General features: G+C 36.1%; 2 protein-coding genes across 3 annotated transcripts; one reads left to right on the top strand and one right to left on the bottom strand.

The window, feature by feature from the left end:
- Nucleotides 1-452: 452 nt before the first annotated feature.
- LOC113235085 (THO complex subunit 2) lies at nt 453-23,725 on the bottom strand. Of its 2 annotated transcripts, none has more exons than XM_026470650.1 (30): nt 23,584-23,725; nt 22,725-22,890; nt 22,293-22,534; nt 22,077-22,210; nt 21,739-21,995; nt 21,512-21,661; nt 21,054-21,223; nt 19,251-19,416; nt 18,422-18,591; nt 17,904-18,102; nt 17,583-17,833; nt 16,730-16,847; nt 15,680-15,812; nt 15,326-15,489; nt 14,649-14,905; nt 13,890-14,049; nt 12,735-12,983; nt 10,005-10,225; nt 9,721-9,889; nt 7,934-8,047; nt 7,441-7,561; nt 4,633-4,714; nt 4,472-4,541; nt 4,182-4,254; nt 3,437-3,477; nt 1,726-1,824; nt 1,339-1,396; nt 1,199-1,269; nt 884-933; nt 453-579 (listed from the first exon to the last, which is right to left on the bottom strand). In XM_026470650.1, exons 1-30 carry the CDS (start codon nt 23,649-23,651, stop codon nt 543-545), a joined length of 4,260 nt encoding a protein of 1,419 aa, XP_026326435.1. In that variant the 5' UTR covers nt 23,652-23,725; the 3' UTR covers nt 453-542. The 2 variants fall into 2 exon arrangements, with proteins under 2 accessions (XP_026326435.1, XP_026326436.1); XM_026470651.1 differs by having other exon boundaries at nt 7,441-7,546.
- Nucleotides 23,726-24,122: 397 nt separating this feature from the next.
- LOC113235428 (probable 28S ribosomal protein S6, mitochondrial) lies at nt 24,123-24,821 on the top strand. The gene has a single exon (XM_026471110.1). The coding sequence runs from the start codon at nt 24,188-24,190 to the stop codon at nt 24,638-24,640; it is 453 nt and encodes a 150-aa protein (XP_026326895.1). The 5' UTR covers nt 24,123-24,187; the 3' UTR covers nt 24,641-24,821.
- Nucleotides 24,822-25,935: the final 1,114 nt, after the last annotated feature.

Genomic DNA, 25,935 nt, shown 5'->3' with positions numbered 1-25,935 from the left:
GGCTACTGCCACTGCGCACGTCACCCTGAGACATAAGTTGACAAGTCCCATGTGCCTGTAATTTCACCAGCACTCTTACCCTTCAAAACCGGAACACAGTACTGCTTGGCGGTAGAAATAAGGTGGCAGTACTTCCCTGGACGAACTCTTTCACAAGGAGCTCTGCTACGTGGACAGTAAAACACCCTTATAAATTTTAAACGGCGGACAGACAAAATCTGGTTTTTCGGGGATAGAACCGACTAAATGGCGACTATGTGTTAATAACAAAAAATTATAAAAACTACCATGGTCACATTGGAATAAGGCACGCAAATGAAACTGATTGCGCGTGTATTGTGTTCCCTAGAACACAATATACGCCGAATCAGTTTGGCTGTCAATTTGTTGACTCGTGACTACGAGACAAAAGTAGGAAAAATGCAATGAATGAAACAACAATACTAATTGACATCAAGATTTTATTATAATTTTTGCTCCTGGGGGCACGTCAAACGACAATGTAGCACAAATACTTCCACTGGTCGGCTTGTGCTGCTATCTTATCTTCGTATTTTTGACTCATTTGGTCTTCTGGTAGTGCATAGGAGTTAAGAAAATTAGAACTCAGATTCCAAAATTTACGCTATTGCAAGATTTAAGCTACGGCTACGCATTACCCGCGTATTTGGACGTATACACCAGCACCATGACTTAGTGACGTTAAATAGACATAAGAAAAATTAAAATAATTGGATGAATCAAGAATTTAAAAAAAAATCAAGTCAAATACCGTATTTGTATAATATATATATTAACAAGAAATAACGTCGAAAGAATTTTGAGCTATAATGTTCCATTAAAAAATTAGGAAAGTAGTAATAGTCGCTTTTGAAAAGGATATTGTTTTTCTCTCGGTTCTTCGTGTGAACGATCTCTGTAGGGAGATTTTTCCTGAAAACCAATGCATGTAGGTATTACTTTACAGTGTTGTGAGCAGTGATTGGAATAGGCGCATTATATTTACCTAAACTGCAAGTAATACATGATTGTTTCCGGGATTTAAGTGGCAGGTATTAGTCACACTCTAATACTGTATAATAATACAAAGTACGTGTATTACGTCCCTAAAATTCAGGTAAATATACTCTGTCTACCTCAGGTTATAACAACAGTTACAGTCACAACCAGAAATTATAACAGCTACAGAGCTACTCACCCTTTTATGATATTTCTCATAGTGGTGGTCTTCTTGGGATCCATTTTGATGACTACCCATTTTCAAGATCGCTATAACAAAAATGATCAAACAATACATTGAGTGCACAGGAAATTGATATAGATAAAAAATGTATCTACCTTTCTGTTCTTCCCGTCGCCTTTTCTGCTCTAGGATCGCTGAATCTTCAGCTCTGTCCTATTGAACAGAAAATCAAAACATTCATTAGCAAGAAGCATCAATTCGTCCATGCCAAAACTAAGAAATCTACATACAAAAATTGCATTTGCAAACTGGCATTGTCGTGGTCAAACGTATCGACGTCGTTAATAAATTTTATTCTACCAACTTCTAACCTTTATCCGTTATTATTTGCCTACATATGCTTGGTAGAACTGAAATAGTATTAAAAGGAGCTGAAAGCAGTCGTATACGCTCTCCTCGAAGCGTGCGTAATAGACATGTATACAATAAAAGCTTGCATAAGCACACCAAGTCCACGACTGTTAAACAAAGTAATCACTCACCCTTTTACGGCTCATCTTACGCTCTTTACGTTCATCCCCTCTAAGTTTAGTCTTTCTCTTTTCTTTCTCGGGGGAACGTTCATCCAACTCTTTGCTACCCTGCTTATTCAGAAAATTAACATTATTCATACAATATGACAAGTGATAAATGACAAAAATTAACAAACCAATAGCGAAGACTACTATGCCTTCTACTTACTATGTTTTAGTCTAGCTATAAAAAAAGAGCCAAAAGGGACATTGAATGAAGATAACTAAAACAATTCATATTTCTTTGCTTTTATTTGCTATTCTTTTGAACGTCTTTTCCTTCAGAAACTGATGATATAGTTTCTTCTTATTCTTTTTTCGGTGTTTGTTTAGAAATTTCCGTATCAAAAATGGGCGACATCAATGACTGGACTTTCGGGTCTTGAGAAGTCTTGTAACCGAATTCCTCCTCTTTATTGCTCAACAGGAAATTCTATATTGATTGTAATTGTTTGTTAAGATGGAAGTTATGAAAGGTAGCAGCATCCATCGATGTTTTTCAGTTAAATTGTCTTTGTAAGTTTCGTAATTCTTTTCACATTTTTCAAGGTATAGAGACGAAATTTCACAAAGGACTATTCGCATCGTTTTCTTCATCGTCATGAATGGTTTTACTTCGCATATATACTTGTTTACGAATTATCCACTTTTCTTCAGAATGTTATACTTAATTCAGTGGACCTTTTGACTCATTATCATGGAAAATGAAAATAACCTTACCAGTGCTGCTTTGGACTGGGCTGATTGGACTTACGACTCGCAACGATACCGGTACTACGACGATTTTAATATTTAACTTTTTTTTATTGTATTTTAACTTTCTTGAGACAAAGTGATTATTAGTTACATCTTCAATTTGACACAGCTACAGCTCCAAATTATTCTTCTTGTTTGAATACTTCATTCATTTGCATTAATCGTATATGCAGAATGTGGGTGTTGTAAGATGACGATGTCCGGCTCCAGCTTGTAGATCAAGTAGTTACTGTATTTTCCAGTCACTCAATTTTCCCTATTTCGATCCTTCCTTGGGCAGATTTGGTATCTTCCATTTTTTAGTTTGACAACAAATAACAATTGACGAACAGCGATAACATTCAAATTATTTCGTTTCTCTTGGGCGAGTGCTACTTCTCGTAAATAATTATACTTTATCTTTGGGTTTTATGATTTTAATTATAATCTGAACATGTTCTGATCCCAAAATCAAACAACTTCTCATATTTATAATTTCTTGACGATCATACTCTATTATTTTCACTGCCAATTCTTTAAAATTTAATGTATCAGGCACATAGTTAAGAACATTTTTATTGTAGTATAAAAATCCAGTAATAATCGAAGTTGATGTAATGGTTTCTTCAGATACGGCACGGTGCTTGTAAGTTTACACCATTATTTGTCCGTTTTTTAATTAATGAAATTGTATTATATTCTTTTTATAATTATAATTATTTTTTCCGATAATTATTTTTTTTTTGTATTTTTTTTTGCACAAATGTATTTTCACTTTGAAAGTCAGAGTTTCTTTCCACACTTGAGTCTTCACTGTAGTCCATTTTTTTCTTGAGCTTTTTGGGGATATTTCGCGGCGGCGGTGTCGCGATCGAAGTCTGGTCCAGCCCAATCCTCAGTCCGGTGCTACCACGATGCGAGCCCGGTTTATTACAATGATACTCACCTTACCGTTGCCGCTGGTTTCTACTTTACGACGCTTAACATCTGTAAACAATATACAATGTTCAATCTTAGAGAATCTAAAACTACTTAAGATTGATGTTTTAGGACTAAAAACCCAAATAATGTACATAATTCACTTGTTATACGACGTGAATTATGTTACGACTACGGCACGGTCAAAATTGGTGGAGTTGTACAGCAACATAAACGCAAATATATTATTAGAAAACAAAAGCAACCTTTCACAGATTAAATAAGTATTGGAACTTTTTAAATTGTCAAGTACGTTGTAAATAAGTTCAGCAAATATACCATTAAACATATCATCACGCCTGTCCCCCACCGGGGTAGGCAGAAACTATGGACTCCAACTGCTACGCTCCTGACAAACCTCCTTCGCCTCCGTCACTCTCATCAATCTCTTCATACATGCCCGTTTAGTCTTGGTACTTTTAACCCGGCCTTTTTTAAGGATATCCTCAATCTGATTGAGATATTTTCGCCGAGGTCTACCTCTCCCCACGCTTCGATCCACATTCGCTCTATACATTTGTGCCGTCAATTTACCAAGATTCATTATTTGTACATGACCAAATCATCGTAACATCTCTCTCTCTATCCTTGTCACTACATCATCTTTCATACCACAACGCTCTCTTACTGCACTGGTCGGCATTCTATCTTGACACCATTAAACAATATATTTTCAAATTATACTTATGAATCTATTTAGATCAATAACTAACCTCGTTCAACGTCATCAGACACCGGTTGACGATGATCGTGTGGCGGGGACACCGATTCCAAATAGCGCTCCTCCTGAACAAATAAAGATTTGTAATTATTAGTATTAGTTTTAAACAGATCAGTAAAAGTCGACAAGTTACTTGGATCCTGAAAGGATGGTGTTAATATTTTGTTACGACATCAATGAAATAAATTATAAAATTTCGCAAATTGATGGCGAAATGTAACGAGTCAGCCATTATTTTATATGAAAACATAAAATAGTAAGTTATATAAAAATATAACTTACTCTATGCGATCTTTCTCTTGGTGAACGCTCTTTACTCCTGTTTTCTTCTTTAACCCTTTCCTTGACAGTCCTGAAATGATTTGAGCATGTAGTTTAAGCTATCGTGAATCGCAATCTTGTTAAAATACGGGTATTACAAATATGTGTCAACTTTAACTTACGCTCGTTCACGTTTGGATTCCTTTTCACGGTCAGAATCGTCACGGCGCCTGTCGCTATTTCGAGACTCTCGCTTTTCAACTTCTAGAAAAATAAAAGATTTATACAAAAACTTTATTTATGGAACTGTGCAAATAGTGGTACTTTACAGAACCTTAGTGCTTTTCTTTCAAATTCATTTTCTTCACAACTTAATTTCCTTTTACGTACTTTCGCGTTTAGACTACTTATCATTTATTTAAAGAAAGATCAACAAAAACAGATTAAAACTAAATTAAATAATATTAATAACGAGTGAGAGCCAATTAAGGATCCCCACAAGTAAAAATATATTAAGGAATCTGGGTGCACAATTGACTTAACTTATTATATAAAACATATAAAAAAAGAAGAAAAACCACAGAAGTTGTAAGCCTCACTAAGAGTCAAAGAAGAGCTCACTCAGTGCTCTCATTGCCGATATCACACTTAATTTTATACAAATCCAATTTACAAGTTTAGTAACAACGCGTTTTTTGTTTCGAACAGTTATGAAATCTTTTTAAGTACAAAAGTTGAGAAATAAAAAAACTAAACAAATGTTTCCTAAGCAAGTACTATAAATTGTATTTTTTGCAATATATTCTAAGTGTTTAAACATTTTATTTATTAACAAAACAATGTAAAGATTTAAAGCTTTTATGCTATTTCATTTGACTACATTTGTGAATAAATCTTAAATTTTAATTACAATTAAAATTTAAGAAATTAAAATTTAATTACAAAAACCACAGAACAATAAATACAGTAGAAGTACTTACACGCTTGGGCGTGACACGTGTGCCAACAGTACGCGGAGTTCCACATACTAGACTTCAGTCCGCCATTTTCGTTTTATACGTTATAGACAAATGCCTTATTTTGCTACTTCGGAGAGCAAACATGATAGTCGCATTTGTAATATTATTTCATCATCGTTACTTTAGTCTTACTTTATTTTCTTTTTTCAATTTTCTGTTTATCGTAATATTGTTTTTGTTACAAGAAACGAAAGTAAACCTTATACCGCTGCAATATGGCACCATATCTTTTTTGGAGAACTAAAGAAAACAAACACTTCGAATTCGTCGTCGTTCATCTACTGACCACTAGATGGCAGCACAAAGATTAAAATTTTAATATAAAATCAAAACGTCGTAACCTTCAATAATAGGCATTGAACTGTCAACGATATACTAACATGGTACAGTTTAAATTATATTAACAGTACAGAATTTGTTACTTGTTAAATTAGGAACTACAACCAATCATTATTAATATTTCAGTGTTAAAATAAAAATTATGAATGTGTGAGTTTTGGCGACAGCGGTTCTTATAGTAATCAAGGTTTAAGGCACTTCCATGGTTTTTTCTTCCGTGATAAAAACCGACCATTTTGGTAAACTTCTTCACTTTTTAGTTCTTTTGTAGCACGGACAGGGATGGGTCGTGGATAAATATCCTTTTTTATCCATTTTTACTCGATATTTATCCAAAAACGTGGATAAATATTTTTAATCGTGGTTTATTATTTATATTTAGTAAAACAAAGTATATTTTTAGTTAAATGAAAAAAAATATACCATTTAATAACATGTACGTGTAGTATATTGCTTGTTATACCTTTTTTCTATAAGCAATGATAAAAACAATCCTTTTAATTAGGTACAGTAACTCCCTGTATTTTTGCGTGAACCTTATTATTATTTAAATGCGTAGTTTATTAAAAAAAAATTGTCTTCACATAATATTAATCAGCTGTGTAACATTTTGTATAGAATTTTTTTTTTCAAGTTACTAAGTTGATCCGTTTTTGCACATTTGTTCAGCTTCTTATGGGTTTTTGGTTGTTCAGTATTTTATTTTAAAAAACTGTACAGACTTCATTGCAAATACTTAAAGGATAATTAATTCTAATACAAAGGATATTAAATTCAAAATCATTTGACCACTATGCCAAAGTCTAAATTGGCTACCAAATACATACATTACAGGAGTGCGAAGGAGACGGAGAGAGCCGCCAAGGAGAATTGTAAACATTTATTTTTTATATCATGTGTTTTAATTAATAGATTTTGTGTGTACAATGTGAAAGAGAATCCTTAGGGTATTTCAAGTTCAAACATGACTTTATTTATTACGCAGTAGACCCCAAGACTATAATGTTGGGTCGCACTTTATTAACCCAGGGTAGGTCAGCTCAAGGGTTACAGTTAATTTGATAAGTTTCTGTCAATCGAATTTTCTATACCAGCCAATTTTAATGTTGATAAAAGTTTAGGTGAGTATGTTGCAATTAGTTTACATTCCTACCATTTAGTGAGATGTTATCGACTCGAAAAACTTAGGTACTAGAACAGTATTGTTACATAAAACAAAGGCAAAATGAGAAGTAATCGTACGTAATTATTAATTAAAAAATGAATTGTAATGAATTTTATTACAAAAAACATAAATACTCAGTAAAAACGGATATGTATTGGATATTTATCCTTTGACGGATATTTATCGGGTAAAAACCCATCTCTAAGCACAGATGAATACGAATAATTCAAGTGATTTGACCATTCATCCTGATTAAGCGTACTAAGCACATTATTTTCATTTATTTATCAATAATTTTATAAAAATGTAATAACGTAGGTCAACAGTACAGCAAACTATATACTTTTGTTCGAATATCGCCTCCAGAGCAACGGTACATGATATGTCAATATTTACTTTGATATGCTGTCGTCCATATTTACACAAAGTGACTAAGGTCAGCTTTTATAGTGAATAAAGTAGCTTACCTAGAACATGAGGCGGTGACATTACGGACTCTTCGTGCTTAGAGGCTGGGGGATCTTCTTTGAGGACGGTGGGCGGCACCACCGCGGCCTTGTGTTTCTCAATCACCTGCAATTGTACCACCTTACCACATCTTTAATACTATACCAAATGCTAGGGCTTTGGGTTATTTAAATCTTTAACGATAATTGCTTGTAACACTAATCATTTTCAAATTTTCATTAATTTATTTATTATAATTATATATCCTAACTAGGCATTGAATTGCAAGCTACCAGCTACATATTATTCGTGGTAATAAAAAAAATGTACACTGAAATTAGTATTAGAGAAATCTATAAATAAATTTACGGAAATAGGAAAAGAAAATATATTATCGTCGTTTCTTGTTTTAGAACAGTTGCAGACTAGGCAATAACTGCATTAATTTGACCGACACATAAGAAGTTAAAGAAAGAAATTGTTTAATTTAATAGCAGGTCCTGTGATACTTACTTGGTGGAAGTCACTTTCTCGCATCATGTTAGAAACTTTGTTACGCAGCTGTCCGCTGTACCCCGTCGCCAATACGTACAGGTCTTGTCTTTGGTTCTTCTCCTCCTCTTTAACCTGTGAAAGTTTGGAGGATTGTTATTCAATTAAACTTTAGAGTCTGTTCAATCGTTAATTTTTCACGTGAAATTTACAAATCAATGTTTAATTGCACCATGCGTGTAGTCACTTGCCACCCCCAGAAGGGATGAATATTAAGCATAGAGGAGGATGATTAAATAATAGTACATAGGGTGCACTATAAGTTGTCGGAACTGGCCACTTACATAAACAATATTTAAAACGTAATTACAACATTTGAAAATGGAACTCTTTCACTGTAGAATACAGTTTGTTTCATCTGACTGTCACTTGTTTTTACATTGTGTCGTCATTTTAGAAATTGGTTGTCTACATCAGCATGGATTTAACTCATGAAAATTTTCGTAGTATGATTTTGTACGACTTTAAGTGTAATTCAAAAGCTCAGCGGAGCTTCGCTCGGCTTCAAACTGCTTTTGGCGATGAGGCACCATGACGCAAGATGACTATTTATAGCTGGTTTGCAGAATTCAAACGCGGTCGTGTGAATCTGTGACGAATTTCGTGATGGTCACCTGTCCACTGCTGTGAACAACAAAAACATCGGTGCTGTGTGCCGTATGATCAAAACAGACAGGCATGTGACATACCATGAGATTCGGGCATCTTTAGGCATAGGCCGCATGAGTCAAATACAATCAATACTACACAAACATTTGGGTATGAAAAAGCTGTGCTCTCAGTGGATCCCACACAATTTGACTGAGGCTCAAAGAACGGATCGCAACGAGATACATGCTTGCCAGATTCAACGAAGGGGAGTCAAATTTGGTGTGGGACATAGTAACAGGTGATGAAACATGGATTTATAGTTACGATTCCAAAACAAAGCAGCAATCTATCGAGCGTATGGGTCTTTCGAGATGAGCCGAAACCAACCAAAGTGGCGCGCGTGCAAAGTGCCTCTAAGCGTATGATTGCTTCTTTTTTTAATAAAACTGGATACGTGGCTACTGTTGGTTTGGAGAATCGTTGTACCGTTAATAGTGATTGGTACACGACCATTTGTTTGCCGGAATTTATTGACAAACTCCGTAAAAATAACCGTAAACGCCGTATCATCTTGCACCACGATAATGCCAGTTCTCACACGGCCAGCCAGGGAAATGAATTTTTGAAAGTGAAGAACGTTGACCTTATGAGCCATCCCGCGTACAGTCTCGACCTGGCACCTTGTGGCTTTTATTTACTTCCAAAAATTAAGAACCAGTTACGCGGTCAATGATTTTCATCACCTGAAGAGGCTGTCGAAGAGTATGAAAAATATGTTTCAGAGATTGTCACGGAGGAGTGGCATAAATGTTTTCAAAATTGGTTCATTCGTATGAAAAAGTGCATTAACGCTAACGGAGAATATTGTGAGAAATAAAAATTCATTTCTGACCATTTATAATATTTTTTTGTTATTCATTCCGGAAACTTATAGTACGCCCCACGTACATAATAGCAGTTAATAGTATCATATCGATGCCTGTCATCATTAACAATTTGAACGTGACGCGCCGAACAATTGACCATGTACATAAGCTAGCGAATGTGATTATTGAAGAAGCGAAGATCATACACACATATAGACATGCTAAAATTATTCGAATCCAATATAGGGCCGAGTCCACACCCGCGGCGTTACAAGAGCAACATGTCCATACCTTTTCGACTTTCCTCTCGATGATCTGTGCGAGTTTTTCTAGCACTGGGAAGTGCGGCAGGACGCGGATGAGCACGATCAGCGCGTTGCGGATCTGCACGTAGTCACCAGAGTCGAGACATACCACCATTGCCTTAGTGATCTTGTAGTGCCACTTGTGGCACACATGTCTGGACAGAAATAATAGTTTATAAATCTTGACCACATCACTACCTTTTTAGAACAACTTAAGGACAATTCAAACAACATGTATGGATACCGTATGTGTATGTGAAGCACGTGTACCTGTAGTTCTCATATCCAACGTGGTCATTGGCTTCGGTGAACTGATTGGAGACGCGATACTTAGTGACGAAGCCAGGGTAGTCGGCGCACTCGCGCTGGAAGACGCTCTTATCGGCGTGCCAACGCATGGCTGTGCCCAGCACTTTGCAGAGGAACGTACCGTAGCGCGCCGCCTCACCCTCCGTACATGACATCACCGAGTACGTGATGTCGCAAAACAGCTGAAAATAACATATAAATATATTACTTTAGTTAGGACGTAAAGAAAAGTCACAAGAGATAGGCTGAGATTTATAACACGAACTTGCTAACCACGAGACGACTTTCGTTAGGGTGCGAAAATCGATACACGCACAGGCACATTTTTTCGTATCTAGACTTTGACTTAAACTTACCAAAGTTAGCATAATCAACTTTAAACCATTATTTATAACACAGTTACTTTGTATTTTTATTTTAGAAAATACTCATATCGCAAACTTACTAGGTTGCTATGCTAACTTTAGTACAGTGTTGCCATAAGGAGAATGGAAATGAACTACATATTATTATAGGAAATGAAACTATTTTTCCGGATTTAAATCGCGTATATTTGTTTTTTCAAACAAACCGACGTTTCGGGCCCTTTACAGGTCCCATGGTCACGGTTGACTGAAAAAACAAATATACGCGATTTAAATCCGGAAAAATAGTTTCCATTTCCTATGTGTAACAATCGCGAAAACCTAAGAACTCGATATACATATTATTATCTTATTTTGATATAATTCTTACAATGTTGTCAATGATGTATTTAAAGCCGTCAATGAAATGTTTTATAATTATTATTATTTATCTTATCAGATAATTTTTACAATTGAATCAAAACTTTTGAAATTTACAATATATAAAGACATTAACTGTTTTGTTATTTTTTTGTAATGCAACCCTAAACTCAGCAAATGTTGTAGCTATAGTTGACAAACGGACGACTCAAACTTTGTAAAGTTTACTTTGTAATTTCTTGATTAAGAGTTCGTTTTGTAAATATGAAAACTTTCTTCAAATTTCGTTTTATAAATTTCATTGTTAAGAGTCGATGTACACTGCCGGCCAAAAGTTTGAGACCACTAGTACGAATCTTTGTCACTAATAAAATATTTCAAAACTGCTTGAGATATACTAAAAAAAATTGAACACCTGCATATTCTATTGTTATTAGAATAATTCTAAAAGTCAATCTTTTAGTAAATTTTTAAGTTATTATCCTATAAAGGCCTATTGTTTCCAAACATCAATGAATGCCGCGAAATGCCCAGATGGTAGAGTCATTGTAATATTTTTATGAGCTGCTCATTACTAATTATTTTGGTTTTGTTTCGTGTTATCCGATATTTAGAACTATTTTGCTTCATAAAACATATTTATTACCTGAGTTTTCATGGAGTTAAACTTTCATTGTCTTGGTTAGTCCAAGCTCGTCGTTGTTACTGTGAAGACATCTTAAAATGGGAAAAGTGCGCGAAATTAGCAGTGAAACTCGTTCTGTTATAGTTGTTTTACACAACGAAGGCAAATCAGAACGTGAGATTGCCACTCAACTGAAATTGTCGAAAACTTGTGTTCATAACACAATAGCGCGATACAAGAAGACTGGCAGTAATCAAGATCGTCCGCGATCGGGAAGGCCGAGAGCTACGACTTCTAGCGAGGATAAGTTCATCGTCGTTACCAGCAAGCGGAATAGACGCCTAACAGCACCAGAAATCCGCGCAGAAGTGAACAAATCCCGATCTGAACCTGTGTCATTGACCACAGTAAAAAGACGATTGAGAGATGCTAACTTATTTGGTCGCGTCGCCGTTCGAAAACCACTACTAAGGCCACAAAACAAAAGGAAACGGATGCAGTGGGCTCATACCCATCGAGACTGGACCGAAGAAGACTTTAAAAAAGTTCTTTGGACAGATGAATCCAAATTTGAAATATTTGGATCAAAACGACGAATTTTTGTTCGACGTAGCGCCGAGGAAAAGATGATGCCAGACTGTGTGGTGCCAACAGTCAAGCATGGTGGTGGTTCCATTATGGTCTGGGGATGCTTCTCGAGCCATGGAACCGGAGATTTAGTACGAGTTGAAGGGATCATGAAAAAGGAGCAGTATAAACGAATACTACAGCAAAATGCCGTTCCATCTGGTTTAAAATTAATTGGAAATGGATTTTATTTTCAACAAGATAATGATCCAAAACATAGTTCAAAATTATGCAGGGGTTATTTAGAACATAAAGAAACAGAAGGGGTGTTAAAAATATGGTGTGGCCCCCTCAGAGCCCGGATCTTAACCCAATTGAGCTTTTGTGGGAAGAGCTTGATAGAAATGTGCGTATTAGGTGTCCCTCCTCGCAAGAAGACATGTGGAAGGCTTTACAAGAAAGCTGGAACAATATTTCACAAGAAACAATTGACAAATTGATTGCTCGTATGCCGAGACTAGTGAGAAATGTAATTAAATGCAAGGGAGGGTTTTTTGACGAAAAATCTGTTTAAAACACGAACGGCATTTTTAACGTAAATGGTTGATATTTCTTGATTTGTTTTGTTTTCTTCTTGATGTATGTGTATTAGTAGATGAGTATTTTAATCAATAATCAAACCTCTTGCTTTATACTTTGAGTTTTATTTCATTTTCCTTCTTTGATGTAGGTGGTCTCAAATTTGTGGCCGGCAGTGTAAGTCTAGATAGTAACCCGATCGTAGCAAAGCAGCGTGGAGAAGTTGGGAGTCTTAAGCGCATGCACCGTGTGCACGAACTCCGCGCAGTAGAGCGCGTCGGCGGCCGTGAACACGCAGCGCGGGAAGAGGCACAGCTGCATCAGCCGCGTCACCGTTTCGTTCTTAGCTGACTTAGCCGCGCGTGCGGGGAACCAGCCGCGGCACTCGCGCGACAGTCGCGCCAGCACGCGAGACACGTGCTCCGACTGGCGACGACGCTCCTCCTGACAAGCAAACAGCACAGAATAAGGTGAAACGAGTTCATGTGGACTATTAATTTCTTCCATCGGTAGTTCTGCCGCCATTCGTTAAAAAGGGCACATGTGACATTTAAAAAAAAATTGTTATGTGTATATTGCCGTGATCAGTAAAAAAAGGTCGATCTGTCACTACGTTTATTTTATTCTAGGTGGATAAGGTATGAAATTAGCGCAAGAGAAAAGTAAATCGTTTTTAATTCAATTTCTTTAAACATACTTTTCTCGGTTTTTAGTTATATTACAAACAAGCAAATCCCTTACAAGCCCTTTCAACTAAGGCTGGTTTTAAACAGTGCGGATTTATCAGTGACACGGATTGCTCCATATGGAACACGCTCCGTGTGAACTCCGCGCAAGCCGCCCGTGATTTCATTGTGGTCTTACGTGAATATCCTCATTAAGCTGAATACCCGATTCTGAAGTGTGGATGCGAAGCATGCGTATGACCCGCAAGCAGACAGTCCGTACAAACCGTATGCACAGCTGTTAAACCAGCCTAACCATTTTAGACTTATTTGGGAAAACTTCAAAAATTTTAGTCTACCTGTTACTGGATCCGGTAGTCTCTCATACAGATGAGACTTTGTAATTGTACTTTTTAAAACTGCAACACCTTTGTCGCGAAGCAAGGGAAAGATCATTTGAGTACACGATCTCATAGTGGTAACACTGGTTTGCCTTTGCTAACTTGTTATTTCGGCAATATTGAGACGGCAGTTGGCAATGGCGGCAACAAAGTGCACTCCGTTTAGAAAACGCACGCAATTCATATTCTTGTAACTATTAAGCAAAATATTGTTTAGACTTAAAAAACTGTTCGATTACACATTGGTCACAGACTAATGTAACAATGAGTAACCGACAACTTACCTGCAATTTGTCAATAAGTGTGTTAAAACGCTCCTGCTCCTTCTTTCCTTTAGTGCCTTGCGAGTTGTCTTTGGCGGCGGCAGCTGCAGAAGACTTCAAGCGTCCGACTTCCCTCTCGTAACTTTCAACGGGTACTCGCAGGTCGTACATGGACAAAGACCTAAACGTGAGTTTTATTTAGTTATAGTTGTATTATTAAACTGCCTCCGTGGCCGAACGGTTATCATGCCGGACTGCCACGCAGAGGTCCCAGGTTCGATTCCCAGGCCGGGAGAAATATTTGTATGACCTACATTTAATTCTCCCGTGGGTTTGGGTGTAATTTGTGGTTGTCTATGTATGTGTCCATGGCACCCGCGACACCGGGTTTTCCTAGTGCGGGGCTATGTTGAGTGTGTGCGTTATTCATAGGAAATAAAAATAGGTACGTGTAACAATCGAAAACCTAAGTACTCGATGTGTGCGTTATTATTTTTTACATAAAAAAAAATTCTTCCTGCCAAGGAATCGAATCCGGGATTTCTGTGTGGCAGATCAGCAAGTAACCGTTCGGCCACGGAGGCAGTTAGATTATAAAATATAGACTTAAGGCCCATTACATCTCACCTACAGATATGTGATTAAACTTGTACAAATGTGATTGGTTCTTTTGAATTTGAAGTTCGGCCACGGAGGCAATTACTTTAATACTGCATCGGTACTACTACTGAGATCAAATTCAATAGATATATATGGATAGATTTAAATTAGTAAACTCACCAAAAGGTTACATAAAATTCCGGCGAAATGTCCTCCCAAACTCTAGAAGGCAATAAAGGAGTTATAGCATGTAATATTGGTTCCAGAGAATCTTTAGCTGCTGTAGTATATATTTCTATGGTCTTCTCCAAATTACTAGACTTTACTTCAGAGCTTTTACGTAAATATTCACACTTGGCAGCTATTTTTTGAGCTAGTACTGGCCGGTGGAGGAAGAATGCGACGTCAGCATCTACGTGATAATCACGAAGAAGTTCCTGAAAAAATAAAACACCAGAGATATATCTTATTGTAATGTGTTTTACTTCAGTGTTTTTGACAGTGATATTCATTTGTATTGAATAGTGTTGAAACAGTCATACACATACAATTTAGGACAGAAACTGCATACATTTGAAAAGCTCAAATCAATACTTAGGAACTGTTTAACTTTGAGAATGCCTAATTATGATTAGACATATGATGGTGGTAACTTGCAGTTAACTTTTATTTTTGAGTATTTTGTAGGCAAAGCTTTACAGTTAAATCAATACAATTGATAAAAGAGACGTATGAAATGAGTCCAATAAAAAATGGAAAAGAGCAAAATGTAACAATGAATGAGTTGTACAATATTTGTATTTTTATTTAGAGGGTTTTTCTAATATCACTGGACAGTGGCAGCATAACCAAACTACCTGGAGAGGCGGCAATCTGGCGGCATATTCGTCAGGTGCATGGGACGAAGCGAGGAAGGTGCCAAGCTGTACCAAAGCGTCTTGGCATTGATCTGCCAAGCGGCCCACAACCTTCAGCTGTGACCCTGGGGCTTCACCGCTCGACGGATTGTCGTCTTCATATTCTATACCAGAAAATAGACAAATTTTAAATGATGCCGCTTCTATATATAAGTTAGAGTCAACAGCGATGAGACAGCGAAGTGGAAACGTGCTCTCAACTCTGTGCCCTCTAGCTAAGGTCCATTATATACCAAAATGTAGCAGAGAAGAACACATAATCCTATTGCTAGACCTTAGAGAAATAAGTCGTACCTTTCCAAACACAGCAATGTCGCTGCTGAGCAGACAGTATGCAGAGACTAATGTCCAAGTTATTCCCCACTATGGCCTCTTTCAGTCGCGCTGATGACCTCCTCGTGTTTCTTACTTGAGAGAAGTATCCAGCCTGTTAATTAAACATTTAACGATTGTAATAATGCGAATGAATGAGATTGTCAACAGCATATTTGCAGGTCGCGGCATCGGTGAATCTGTACAAGGTCGCAGTGGCAACGGCATTGCGTAGTGGACTGGCAAAAGCCTCACTTGCACACATTACACAAATTTAAGAGAACATAGGACAATTAGTGTATGTTTGGTGTATTGTTAATGTTGATTGTCTTTGTTCTCTTAGTTGCGATTGGCACCATACTCAATCAGTGCTCACGAACTACTTCGAAAACTTACTGTTTCGTATAAATCTCGTGGAATATTTTGAGACGTCGTCTATTGGCACAATATTAAACTATATACAGGAATTACTCATTGAAAATGTTACATCAACTTTAGATAATTCACGTATACAAATTAATGGACGTGGTATATTTCAAAATATAGGTGGGATGGCGAGTTAGTGTTTCAAGTGATCAAATTAGGATATTGATGCCTTACTTTCTCTAAACTCGTATCTCATAAAGAGTGATTTTTCAGGAGATGGCAAAACTTTGTTTTTGTTTTAAATTTCTTATCAAGGCTGTTAATTTGGATGCATTACTCTAAAAATATGTAAAAGCCAGTGAGTGAATATGAAAGAAATGTGATGTGAAATCAGCATCAATCCATTTTTGCATTTCAGTAAGTTTAAGCTTAACTTAAAACTTACTTGAGAAATTAAGGCGACGATGTGTTATAATTTTTGGTTCTTTTTACTGACTTCGTCAAAGAAGTTTTATCAATATTAGTTTTGTAACAATTAAACTTTCTACTTGTAGGAAATTCGAATCCGAATTCGAACAATGAGTCGTGTCATTGACATGTACATTTCAATGTGTAAATAGTTCAGTAAGTTAGAAAAACAGTCGACGGCCTTAAAGCAAATCTCACCTCTCCTTTGAGCAATTCGCCTCCCGCCATGGCGTCCAATTGTTCAGGTGTCATTTCTTCGACGGCTTCGATGCCGGCCATCTTTTGCACTATCTCTTTTAGAATCAAGAGATCTTGGCTGAAATAGCGATAAAAACTCAAATATTTTACATTTGAAATTTCAAAGGGCAAGATTTCATCTCATCAACAACATGACTTTCTTCAGCTTAGGCACTAGGTTGTTCATACTAAAAAATAGGCACTTTAGTACACGGGGAATATAAATCGCCGTTCTACGGAGAAAAGCAATTATGTCACAAATTACTCTGAAACAAAAATGCAATTGAAATTTCAACGACGACTATGTCTTACAAATACCCTGAGATGATTCCACATTTTATATTTTACCGATACTATGGTAAATATTTGCATTTTACATAAGCAATTATAATGTGTTTTGCTATAGTAAGTAATTGTTTGTAAATATCTAGAAAATTGATTTTAGCAGTATATGGGAGTCACCACACTTATCGACACTTTATCATCAAGCCGGTCAGTAAAATCGTTAAAGTCATGCAATAGAGCGAAAATCACGTCGACGATCCGAGCGGAAGCGAAACGCGAGACGTCTTTTTGCTCTTATAGCATGGACATAAAAGTTTTTCTGACCAGCACAAGCGAAAATGATATCGGGCGTTTTGCGTCGGCGATTCGACCGGAAGCGAAACACGCGACATCTTTATGGCTCTTATAACATAGACATAAAGGTGTTTCTGACATAAAGGGTTCAAGGTCAAGGCCGCGTGAATAAATGTGGTGAGTCCCTAACGATGAAAGAATGAATTCCTCGCAGGTGTGGTCAAGTAATGATTACCTTTGCTGGGCTTTAAGTCTATTAGCCACGAACTGCAACAGCGCAGTGAGTTCGATATTGTGCTTCTTAAAAGCAGCCCCGGCGAAGGCCGCCAACGCCTGCAGCCACGGCGGATGCGCCGCCCCGCTCACCGACCCCCTGCCCACACTTAGCGCCTCCAACAGGCAATAGCCAAGTACGTCCAAAGATAAAGAAGTGAGGTACTTCAGAGATTCTACAATGGGCCCAATCAAATTGTCGTATGTTTGTATCTGAAATGTAAGAAACTCTTTAATATATAATTATCTAACCGTTAATACGTTTCTCAAATTGTCGACCAACCTGTAAAAGCATATAGTCGAACAAGAACGCCGGAGCAGCGTGTGATAGCTTCCCTATGAGGCGACCTTGAGGCTTGGTGTTTTCTTTGGACACTCTCTTCATGATATGCTTAATGCGCTGTAGGGAGTTGCCTCGAACACGCATTAATGAAGGAATTCGTTCGCCTGATTCGTTCTTCCAACGAGAATACAGGCAGTATCTACAAAATAGTGCAATAGTATACAGCAAAGTTTATAATGTACATAATTCAATTAATGTTAACAAGCCAATATTGCCAGTATTGTTGATAAAAAACACAATTCCTTTACGGGAAAAAAATTGTGTCAACAATAAAAGTGCCAAACAACTGCTATGATACCTTTTAAACCAGGGAATGTCCTGCATTAAATGAAGACATTACCGAGAATACCCCTAATCCGAATTTAAATGGAAAAAATGCAATGTGAAACGATGAGATGCTAAACTCGCTATAACCAACATAATATAAGCTACTATTTACGTAATTAATGATATCTAACCTGCACTGATAAGGGTAGAGTTTGAGCAAGGTGTACACTTCCTCAGACATACAACAGTTTCCTTCCATCAAGGTGAGCGCCGGCAGTATGGCGGCGTCAAGTACCGTCAGAGTCTCGTGGTGCAGAGGATCTTGTTGCAATGAGCGTGCAGTTCGTAGTATTCGAATTATCTATAAAAAACTTAAATTAAAATTTAAAACACCCCGATACAAAACAGTGTACATCAAAAAGTCAATAAAGTCACGATCTGTAAACGAACGACTCGTCAAGATTCGAAAATCCAAAGACGACAGACTACTGCAAGTTGTTGAGGAGTTGGGTAGCCTGTAGATTGTCCTGGTTGCAGCGTCAGCTTTATAACCCTCCTCTTTTTGCGTCAGGGTTTTTTTTTAGATAATACTAAGTGACGGGACGAACAAATCGTGAGCTGGTGGTGAGCGACACGCCTGTCTCTAACAATTGCAGTGTCACTGAGAGCTTTGAATCATAAAGATCTGAGGGGCACTGCAACTGCCCCGACACCGTGAGACATAAATTGACAAGTCCCATGTGGCTATAATTTCACCAGCATCCTTACCCTTCGAAACCGGAACGCAATAATGTCACATTACTGCTTGACGGCAGAAATAGGTAAGGTGGCAGTACTTCCCTGGACGAACTCTTTCACAAGAAGCTCTACTGCTCCAAAATTAAATTATTATTATTAAAAAAATCGGCTAAAAAATTAAGGTTTGGCATAAAAGATTTGACTAAAGTAAATTCACTTCATATTCGATTTATTTTAATTACTACATAGTCAAAGATTTACCATTTGTCAAAATCTCCTTACCTTGTACATCAAAATGGGATCGTAATGGAGAGAGGGCCCCAACAGAATTAGGGCTGGAATAACTGTATCTTTCATGTCATCGAACGTCTTGCACGCGCGTGGGGCAAGTTTCGACTTTAGGGGTGGTACTGGGCGCCCAATAATCTTGGGGGCTACTCTACAATGGCTGTAAATAATGTGCGTGACTGATTATTAAGAATTTTTTCCATAGTGTAATTAGTATGGAAAAAAATATTTCGAATATATTGTAATTTTATTCATTTATTTCAAATTGTAATAGCGAGACATTAATATGAAATAAATTACATTTTATTCTATTATATACTCGTAGACTTAATAGATTATTCAACGAGTACTACAATATACCGATAGCGGTAGCTTATAAAATGTCGTTTTCAAGTGTGAAAATTTACCTATGGAATAAATGACCACTTGACTTTGATTTTGATATAATCTCAGTACAGTGTACGAAAAAAATCGACCTCAAAAGTTCGTGCAATCACACATCTCTTTGCCAAGTTTTATTGCAATCGGTTACCGGAAAGTGCGTAAAACCGGATTCAGCTCCTAGTTTGCTACCCTTAGAGGTGGTATATTTTCTTCAAATCTAAATGGTTCCTATGCTGAGGTACCCTCGTTCCATCATTGAAAAAGAATCATCAAAATCTGTTCACAAACTTAAAAACTTGTAAGTAAGTTACTTACTTCATACACGGAGTTATTGCGTAACATACATACAAAAATAATGCAGTAGAATTGAGAACCTCCTCCTTTTTTTAAAATGAGTTTAAAAAATTGCAACAATTACCAGTATGCTAAAAAGGCTAAGCATCTCCCCAAGACTGACTTTATTATTATATCTCTGGTGCAACGAAACGAATGTTTCAGAATGTTTATGTGAGTTGATTGATGCGATAAAATAAATAAATCAAATACTTAATTTTATGATACTCTAAGAATGCAAAGCCCAACATTCATGCATTCTTTAAATACGTGTAATATGAATTTTCATGACTATAACTTTACTTTATTATAACCCTAGAAGATGGTACGATTCCTAGAGAAGCACAAGTGACACGAGTAGAGTCAGACCCATACAATGTCGAGTTATGGAAATTGCCTGTTACATCATACCATATTGTTGTCATTTGGACTTGTTTGGATTTGGATTGTTGGACTTGTTTGAATATAATAAGAAAAGATTTTTTGATATAATATACTTCCTTGCATTGATGTCAGCTATCATTAATATAGGATATAAGCATGGACACCACTTATCCAAAACAAAATCGACAATAGGCAACAAAGCATTTTGTCCTTTTTTTTAAAAAAAAGAACATAAAAAGTATTATATTATTTTTATTTATTTAAAATTTACTGCACATAAAATAGTATTTAATAAATAGTGGACTTAATGCTATTAGACATTCGTTACTAGGCAACCACAGAGAGCGAAGTTCTGAATAAATAACAAGGGTGCAGGAGATGACAAATAAAAACAGATATGACCAAAATCTTTAAATAATTATGATACATTATTTTCACACAATATAAATATACATACAATATATAACATATAATACCATATATAAACACAAAAACACATTGATTGTTAATGATAGAATAAAGAATGGAGAGCATTCTCAAATCACGGCGATGGCGAATCTCAAGCCATTGCGATATGCAGAAACGTGGTCAAATCCCTTCATAAGGCCATAAATGTGAAGCGAATGCAGCTATTGAGCAAGCAATGCAATTTATTGAGAAGTTCCTGGGTGATACCAGCATAACAAAAGTACTCACGTTCTATAAAGTGGCTCTATAATGGCATGTACCATGTTGCACAATGCTGTGGCGGGCCGAGCGGGCATCGCTGCTGTGGGGAGACGTGCAGCCAGAGCGGCAAACTCGCGCCACGCCGTTACTTTCAACAAAGCTTCACTTAGCACTAGCTTCTGATTGCTCCAGTATTCCTGAAATGCATTTATTTAGTAACATACAATGATACTTGTATAACAACAGTTGAAAAAATCATCAGACTTTATTTCATTGATGTTGGTGTTGAGATAACTAGATGTCTAACCCTGTTCTCTGCCCGACATCCGTCCGTAACAATTTCTGTGAAATAAATTTTACTTGATCAAATTAAAAGATAACGTCAAGCATAAGGCTTCATTCGCATAATGCATTTGTCAGTTTGATCAAGTATTACTATTTGACAGTAATTGTTTCAGACAGAGAACGAGAGTAGATCCCCATACCTGTGGATCCGCTTTTTCTTCAATAAAATCGGTGGGGGCATTAGCCTGAGGTCCTTTGGTGGAAACAATGTTTAATTTTCTTATATACTCTTGAGCCGATTTTACTTCTTTATCTGCTTCTTTCGCCATAATAGAATCATCTGGTCTCAACTAGAACAAAGCCATAATTTATCACAATCACAATATAAAACTTAAGACTGTAGTTTTCATTATAATATAATACATACCCATGGATAAATATCATCAAGTGATATTACTTGATGCTGCAAGAGCAAGGCTATCACAGTCATCAAAGGTGGTGGCTCCTTATAACTCTCCAAAACTTCCATGTTCCCTAACTTAAAACCAAGCACTTCAGAAATCACTTGAGGGTCTCCCATGTAATTCTTTATGAGGGCTATAAAAAGCTTGTCTAGCTGTGGCCGTGCCTCAAAAGACTCTAATATAATATCCAGAACACGGTTAGGATCCAAATTAAAACAACCTGTAAGTAAGTAATGTTCAGAGTAACCAAAATTCGTAAAAATTATAGAGCAACAGATAATAAGATAATTAAGTTTCATACCTATAAGGGATTGAATAATCTCCAAAATAGTTTTCCATTCTGTGTCTTCACTAATCTCTTGATTTAACTCCACTATTAACTTAGAATAACCTTCACTTTCCTCTCTAAATAAATTGAACTTACGTTGTTTATAACTATAAAAACAATGCATTATTGTTAGTGATGGTATATTGTTTTCATCACAATAAAGATGATAAAAGTAATATTAATACTCACTACAACTTAGTTTTGATTTTAATAAATTTTGTGTAAAAGGTTTTGTTTTTCAATGTTCCTACATCCTGTAATGTGTCAATTTCCAGTCTTTCTTTCAGCAATTTGTCAGACATAAAGGATTCAAGTTCTCGAACGATGTAGCAAAAGTTTGCTCTGTGCTCACTCTGCACATCTGTACAAGTTTCTGCATCTAGTATGCATACCACATCTAGAATTATTGATGGTATATCTGCATGCAAAGTCTGTGAACACATACAATTTTATATATCTAATTCTTAGTAATAAGTACATCTCATAAAAATAATCACAATGTCACTCACATACTTTTAAATTTGTTTTATTTATTAGGTTTGCTTGAAGGTAGTTATTTAGTTAGAATTTAACATGTATGTTCTGCCCTTTAAGGCATAATCTTACTCCTATATTACTTACAGAGATTTCTTTGAGTACAGAGAGGACAGCATCTTTCTTGAGTGCACCTTTGAGGCCACTCAGTAGTAAGTCATATATGTTTAGAGACAAGCCCGATAGCTTGCCCGATTTTGTAAACAAGGGGCTTTTGTCATCATCTTTGATAGATTGTGTCACATATTTGATGCTGAAAAATAGGGAGTATATATTAAGGATAATAGTGTGAGCCGGTGTTATAGAATACTGTCTAAATTATATTCTTAAACAGAGTTGTGAACAGCGGTGGAATGTGCAGATTTTCATATTGTGGTAGGGAATACAGAAAGAAAGAATAAATAATATACATATTTGCATATTTATATACCAGTATTTAAAATTAAATGTGGCATATTAAACTAAAGAATCCAATAATATCGTTTTGATTTGAGTAACACTGAAATTTTCGTTGCTTTTTTAGTCAATAATTATTACATTGACAGTCACAGTGGCAAACATACATACTTGTGTGTAAATTGTGGGTAAATTGTTTGTTGATGACAGCATGTGCCATCGGTATTTGAGAACATCAAGGTACCTAGTTCCTTGCAAAGTGCCTTAATCTATGCGAAAGCTTATTTCACGTAAGTAGAGCGTGAGTTTCTCTGACATGATGATACGGGATATATTTACATAAATAGGGATCACAGTCAGTTAATAAATACTAAGTGTAATAGTGATGCAAGTCCAATTTTAAGGCTATATGTATAATTACGCAATGCCTTATTGTTTTTATATGGCCCAGACAAAGGCTGTTCTCAATCGCACGCGGTATTTTGTTATTTACAAGCATACACGAGAATCGTCAGAATCAATTTAAAGGTTATAAAGATACGATACTCACAATTGCTCTTTTCCTGATTTTTCCCACACCTTGCAATATTCAGCTACAAACTTTGGGTACGATCCCATGGCGAAAGGGACCTAAAACGAATTTTGAAAAAATATTTCGTCAATATAAAGACACCCCAAACGCCGCGGCCATGACGGTCAATCAATTTTACCAACATTAGGAAAAAATATTTGTATGAATGAAAGAATGAATGATATCTTCTCGGGTTTTGATATCGCACTTCTTTGGCGACGATTAAAGATGCAATTCAATGCAAATAAAGTAGTATTTTACATAACATTTATAATATGTTATTATTGTTTGTAATCTCTTTAAAGACAGGATTATTCCTGTCTTTAAAGAGATTATAAATGTGAGATTTCACAAATGTAATTTAATTAACCAACTCAGTGAGCATAGTGTTATATAATGTCATTGAACAAACTGGATTTTTTTTTGTTTTTTAAACCCTTTTTGTGAATTTGGTGCTATGTTAAATTTAAAAGTATTTTTTTTTAATAGAAAGAATAGGCAGTATGATTTTTGACCTCCACCTGTTCCATACGGAACGAATGAAAAAATACCTAAATTAGTCTTTCTTTTATTATAAAATAAAATGCCCACATATGAATTAGCGTTGATGTTACGGGCTATGCCTAAACCAGAACTTAAGACCACATTAAGGCGCGTGTCAAATGCTATATTTGATCGTGGTGGAATTATAAGGAATATAGAAAACTTGGGATTCAGGCCAATGCCTTACAAAACCAGTGCTCACAACCTAGTACATCGAGAAGCTAATTATTTCATGTTCAAGATCGATACAGCAACTCAAACCGTTGCCGATTTGAAAGAAGAATACAGTAGAGATGTGGATATTATCAGACAGCGAGTATTCAAAGTGAAAGAGGAAAGTAACCATATTTGCACCCTGGAATCTGAACTTTTGCCGCCCGCTTACCGCGACGAAGTTCAAAAGATGATAGAGATCGGAAAGACGCAAGTCAATAGGTTCACATATAAGTTCAAATATAATTCTGGTTTAGACTATTATCCTTTCCAGAAATAGTAATCATCCGTAAATGGTTGACATAATTCTATATAATAGTTAGAATTTTTATAAAACTAGTTGATTAAATTATGCTTAATTAAATGCATTCTTTTATTCATGAGCATAACCAAAAATTAGTAGCAGTAGAGCTGCTTGTAAAAGTTTGTCTAGGGAAGTACTGCCACCTTACCTATTTCTGCCGCCGGCCAGTAATGTTAGCATTACTGCATTCCGGTTTTGAAGGATAAGGGTGCTGGTGAAATTACAGGCATATAGAACTTGTCAACTTATATCTCAGGGTGACGGGTACAGTGGCAGTGCCGCTCAGATCTTTGCTATTTAAAGCTCTGTGTTGCACTGCAACTGTTTTGGACAGGCATGTAGATTACCAATAGTTGCGCAACTTGTTCGTTTCGTCACTTGATATAAAAAAAATCTCCCAGTTCCATTAACTTCCCTACACTTTAAAATTTGTAATTAAATTATTACATTACCCTTTCAACAATGCCAAAACAAGACTTAAATAATATTGTGTTATGGTATATAGTATTTGGCTTTTATAAAATTAATTCATTACTTACAAAGATCAGTTTCATTATGGAAAACGGGACCATATGGTGCAACTGACATGTGTATTAGAAATGATTTGGGTAAACATTTTTTTAAATAGTGGATGAAAACTATTGCACTTTAGACACACTGCACAGCTTTATAATGCTGTGGTATCAAAATTGTTAGGGAAACAGTGTCTCTCTAATGATTGTATGTGGTCCTGTGATGGGAGCTTTATTAAGTAATATATATTAAGAACATAGGTACAATATCAGCAAGGGCTATATTATAGTCCTCTACTGCTAGCCCTAGAATATTTGACATGTTTGTTTTAAAATAAATATTTTATAAACAATGTAGATATTTAAATATTTTTTTATATTATGTTTTCCTTTTATTATTAATAGAATTTCAAATTATCGATATAAGATATATAAACATTTTGTTTAAATAATAATTTCCTTTTACTATTGACAGAATTTCTTATTTTATAGCTTATATTTTATATTTTAATTTATAGCTTTATAACAAACTTTTTGAGGAAATGCCCTCACCGTTAAGCCGCTTTCAGACTACGCTATAATATAATAGCATATAGTATATAGCTCATAGCACAACAATATCGCATACCATACATTGTTATGAACACGTTCACACTGTACTGTACTATATGTTATTAGCTTACTATACGCTATAAATTGATGCGATGTTCGTGCTGTGCTATATCTCTCGCCGCCCTTTTCCTCCTTCCTCACCCCTGC

The sequence above is a fragment of the Hyposmocoma kahamanoa genome, unplaced genomic scaffold, assembly GCF_003589595.1.
Source record: "Hyposmocoma kahamanoa isolate Upper Pololo Valley unplaced genomic scaffold, ASM358959v1 87, whole genome shotgun sequence".
NCBI classification, from domain to species: domain Eukaryota; kingdom Metazoa; phylum Arthropoda; class Insecta; order Lepidoptera; family Cosmopterigidae; genus Hyposmocoma; species Hyposmocoma kahamanoa.
Note: the sequence above shows the minus strand (reverse complement) of the source record. Positions and strands in the feature narration are given on the sequence as shown.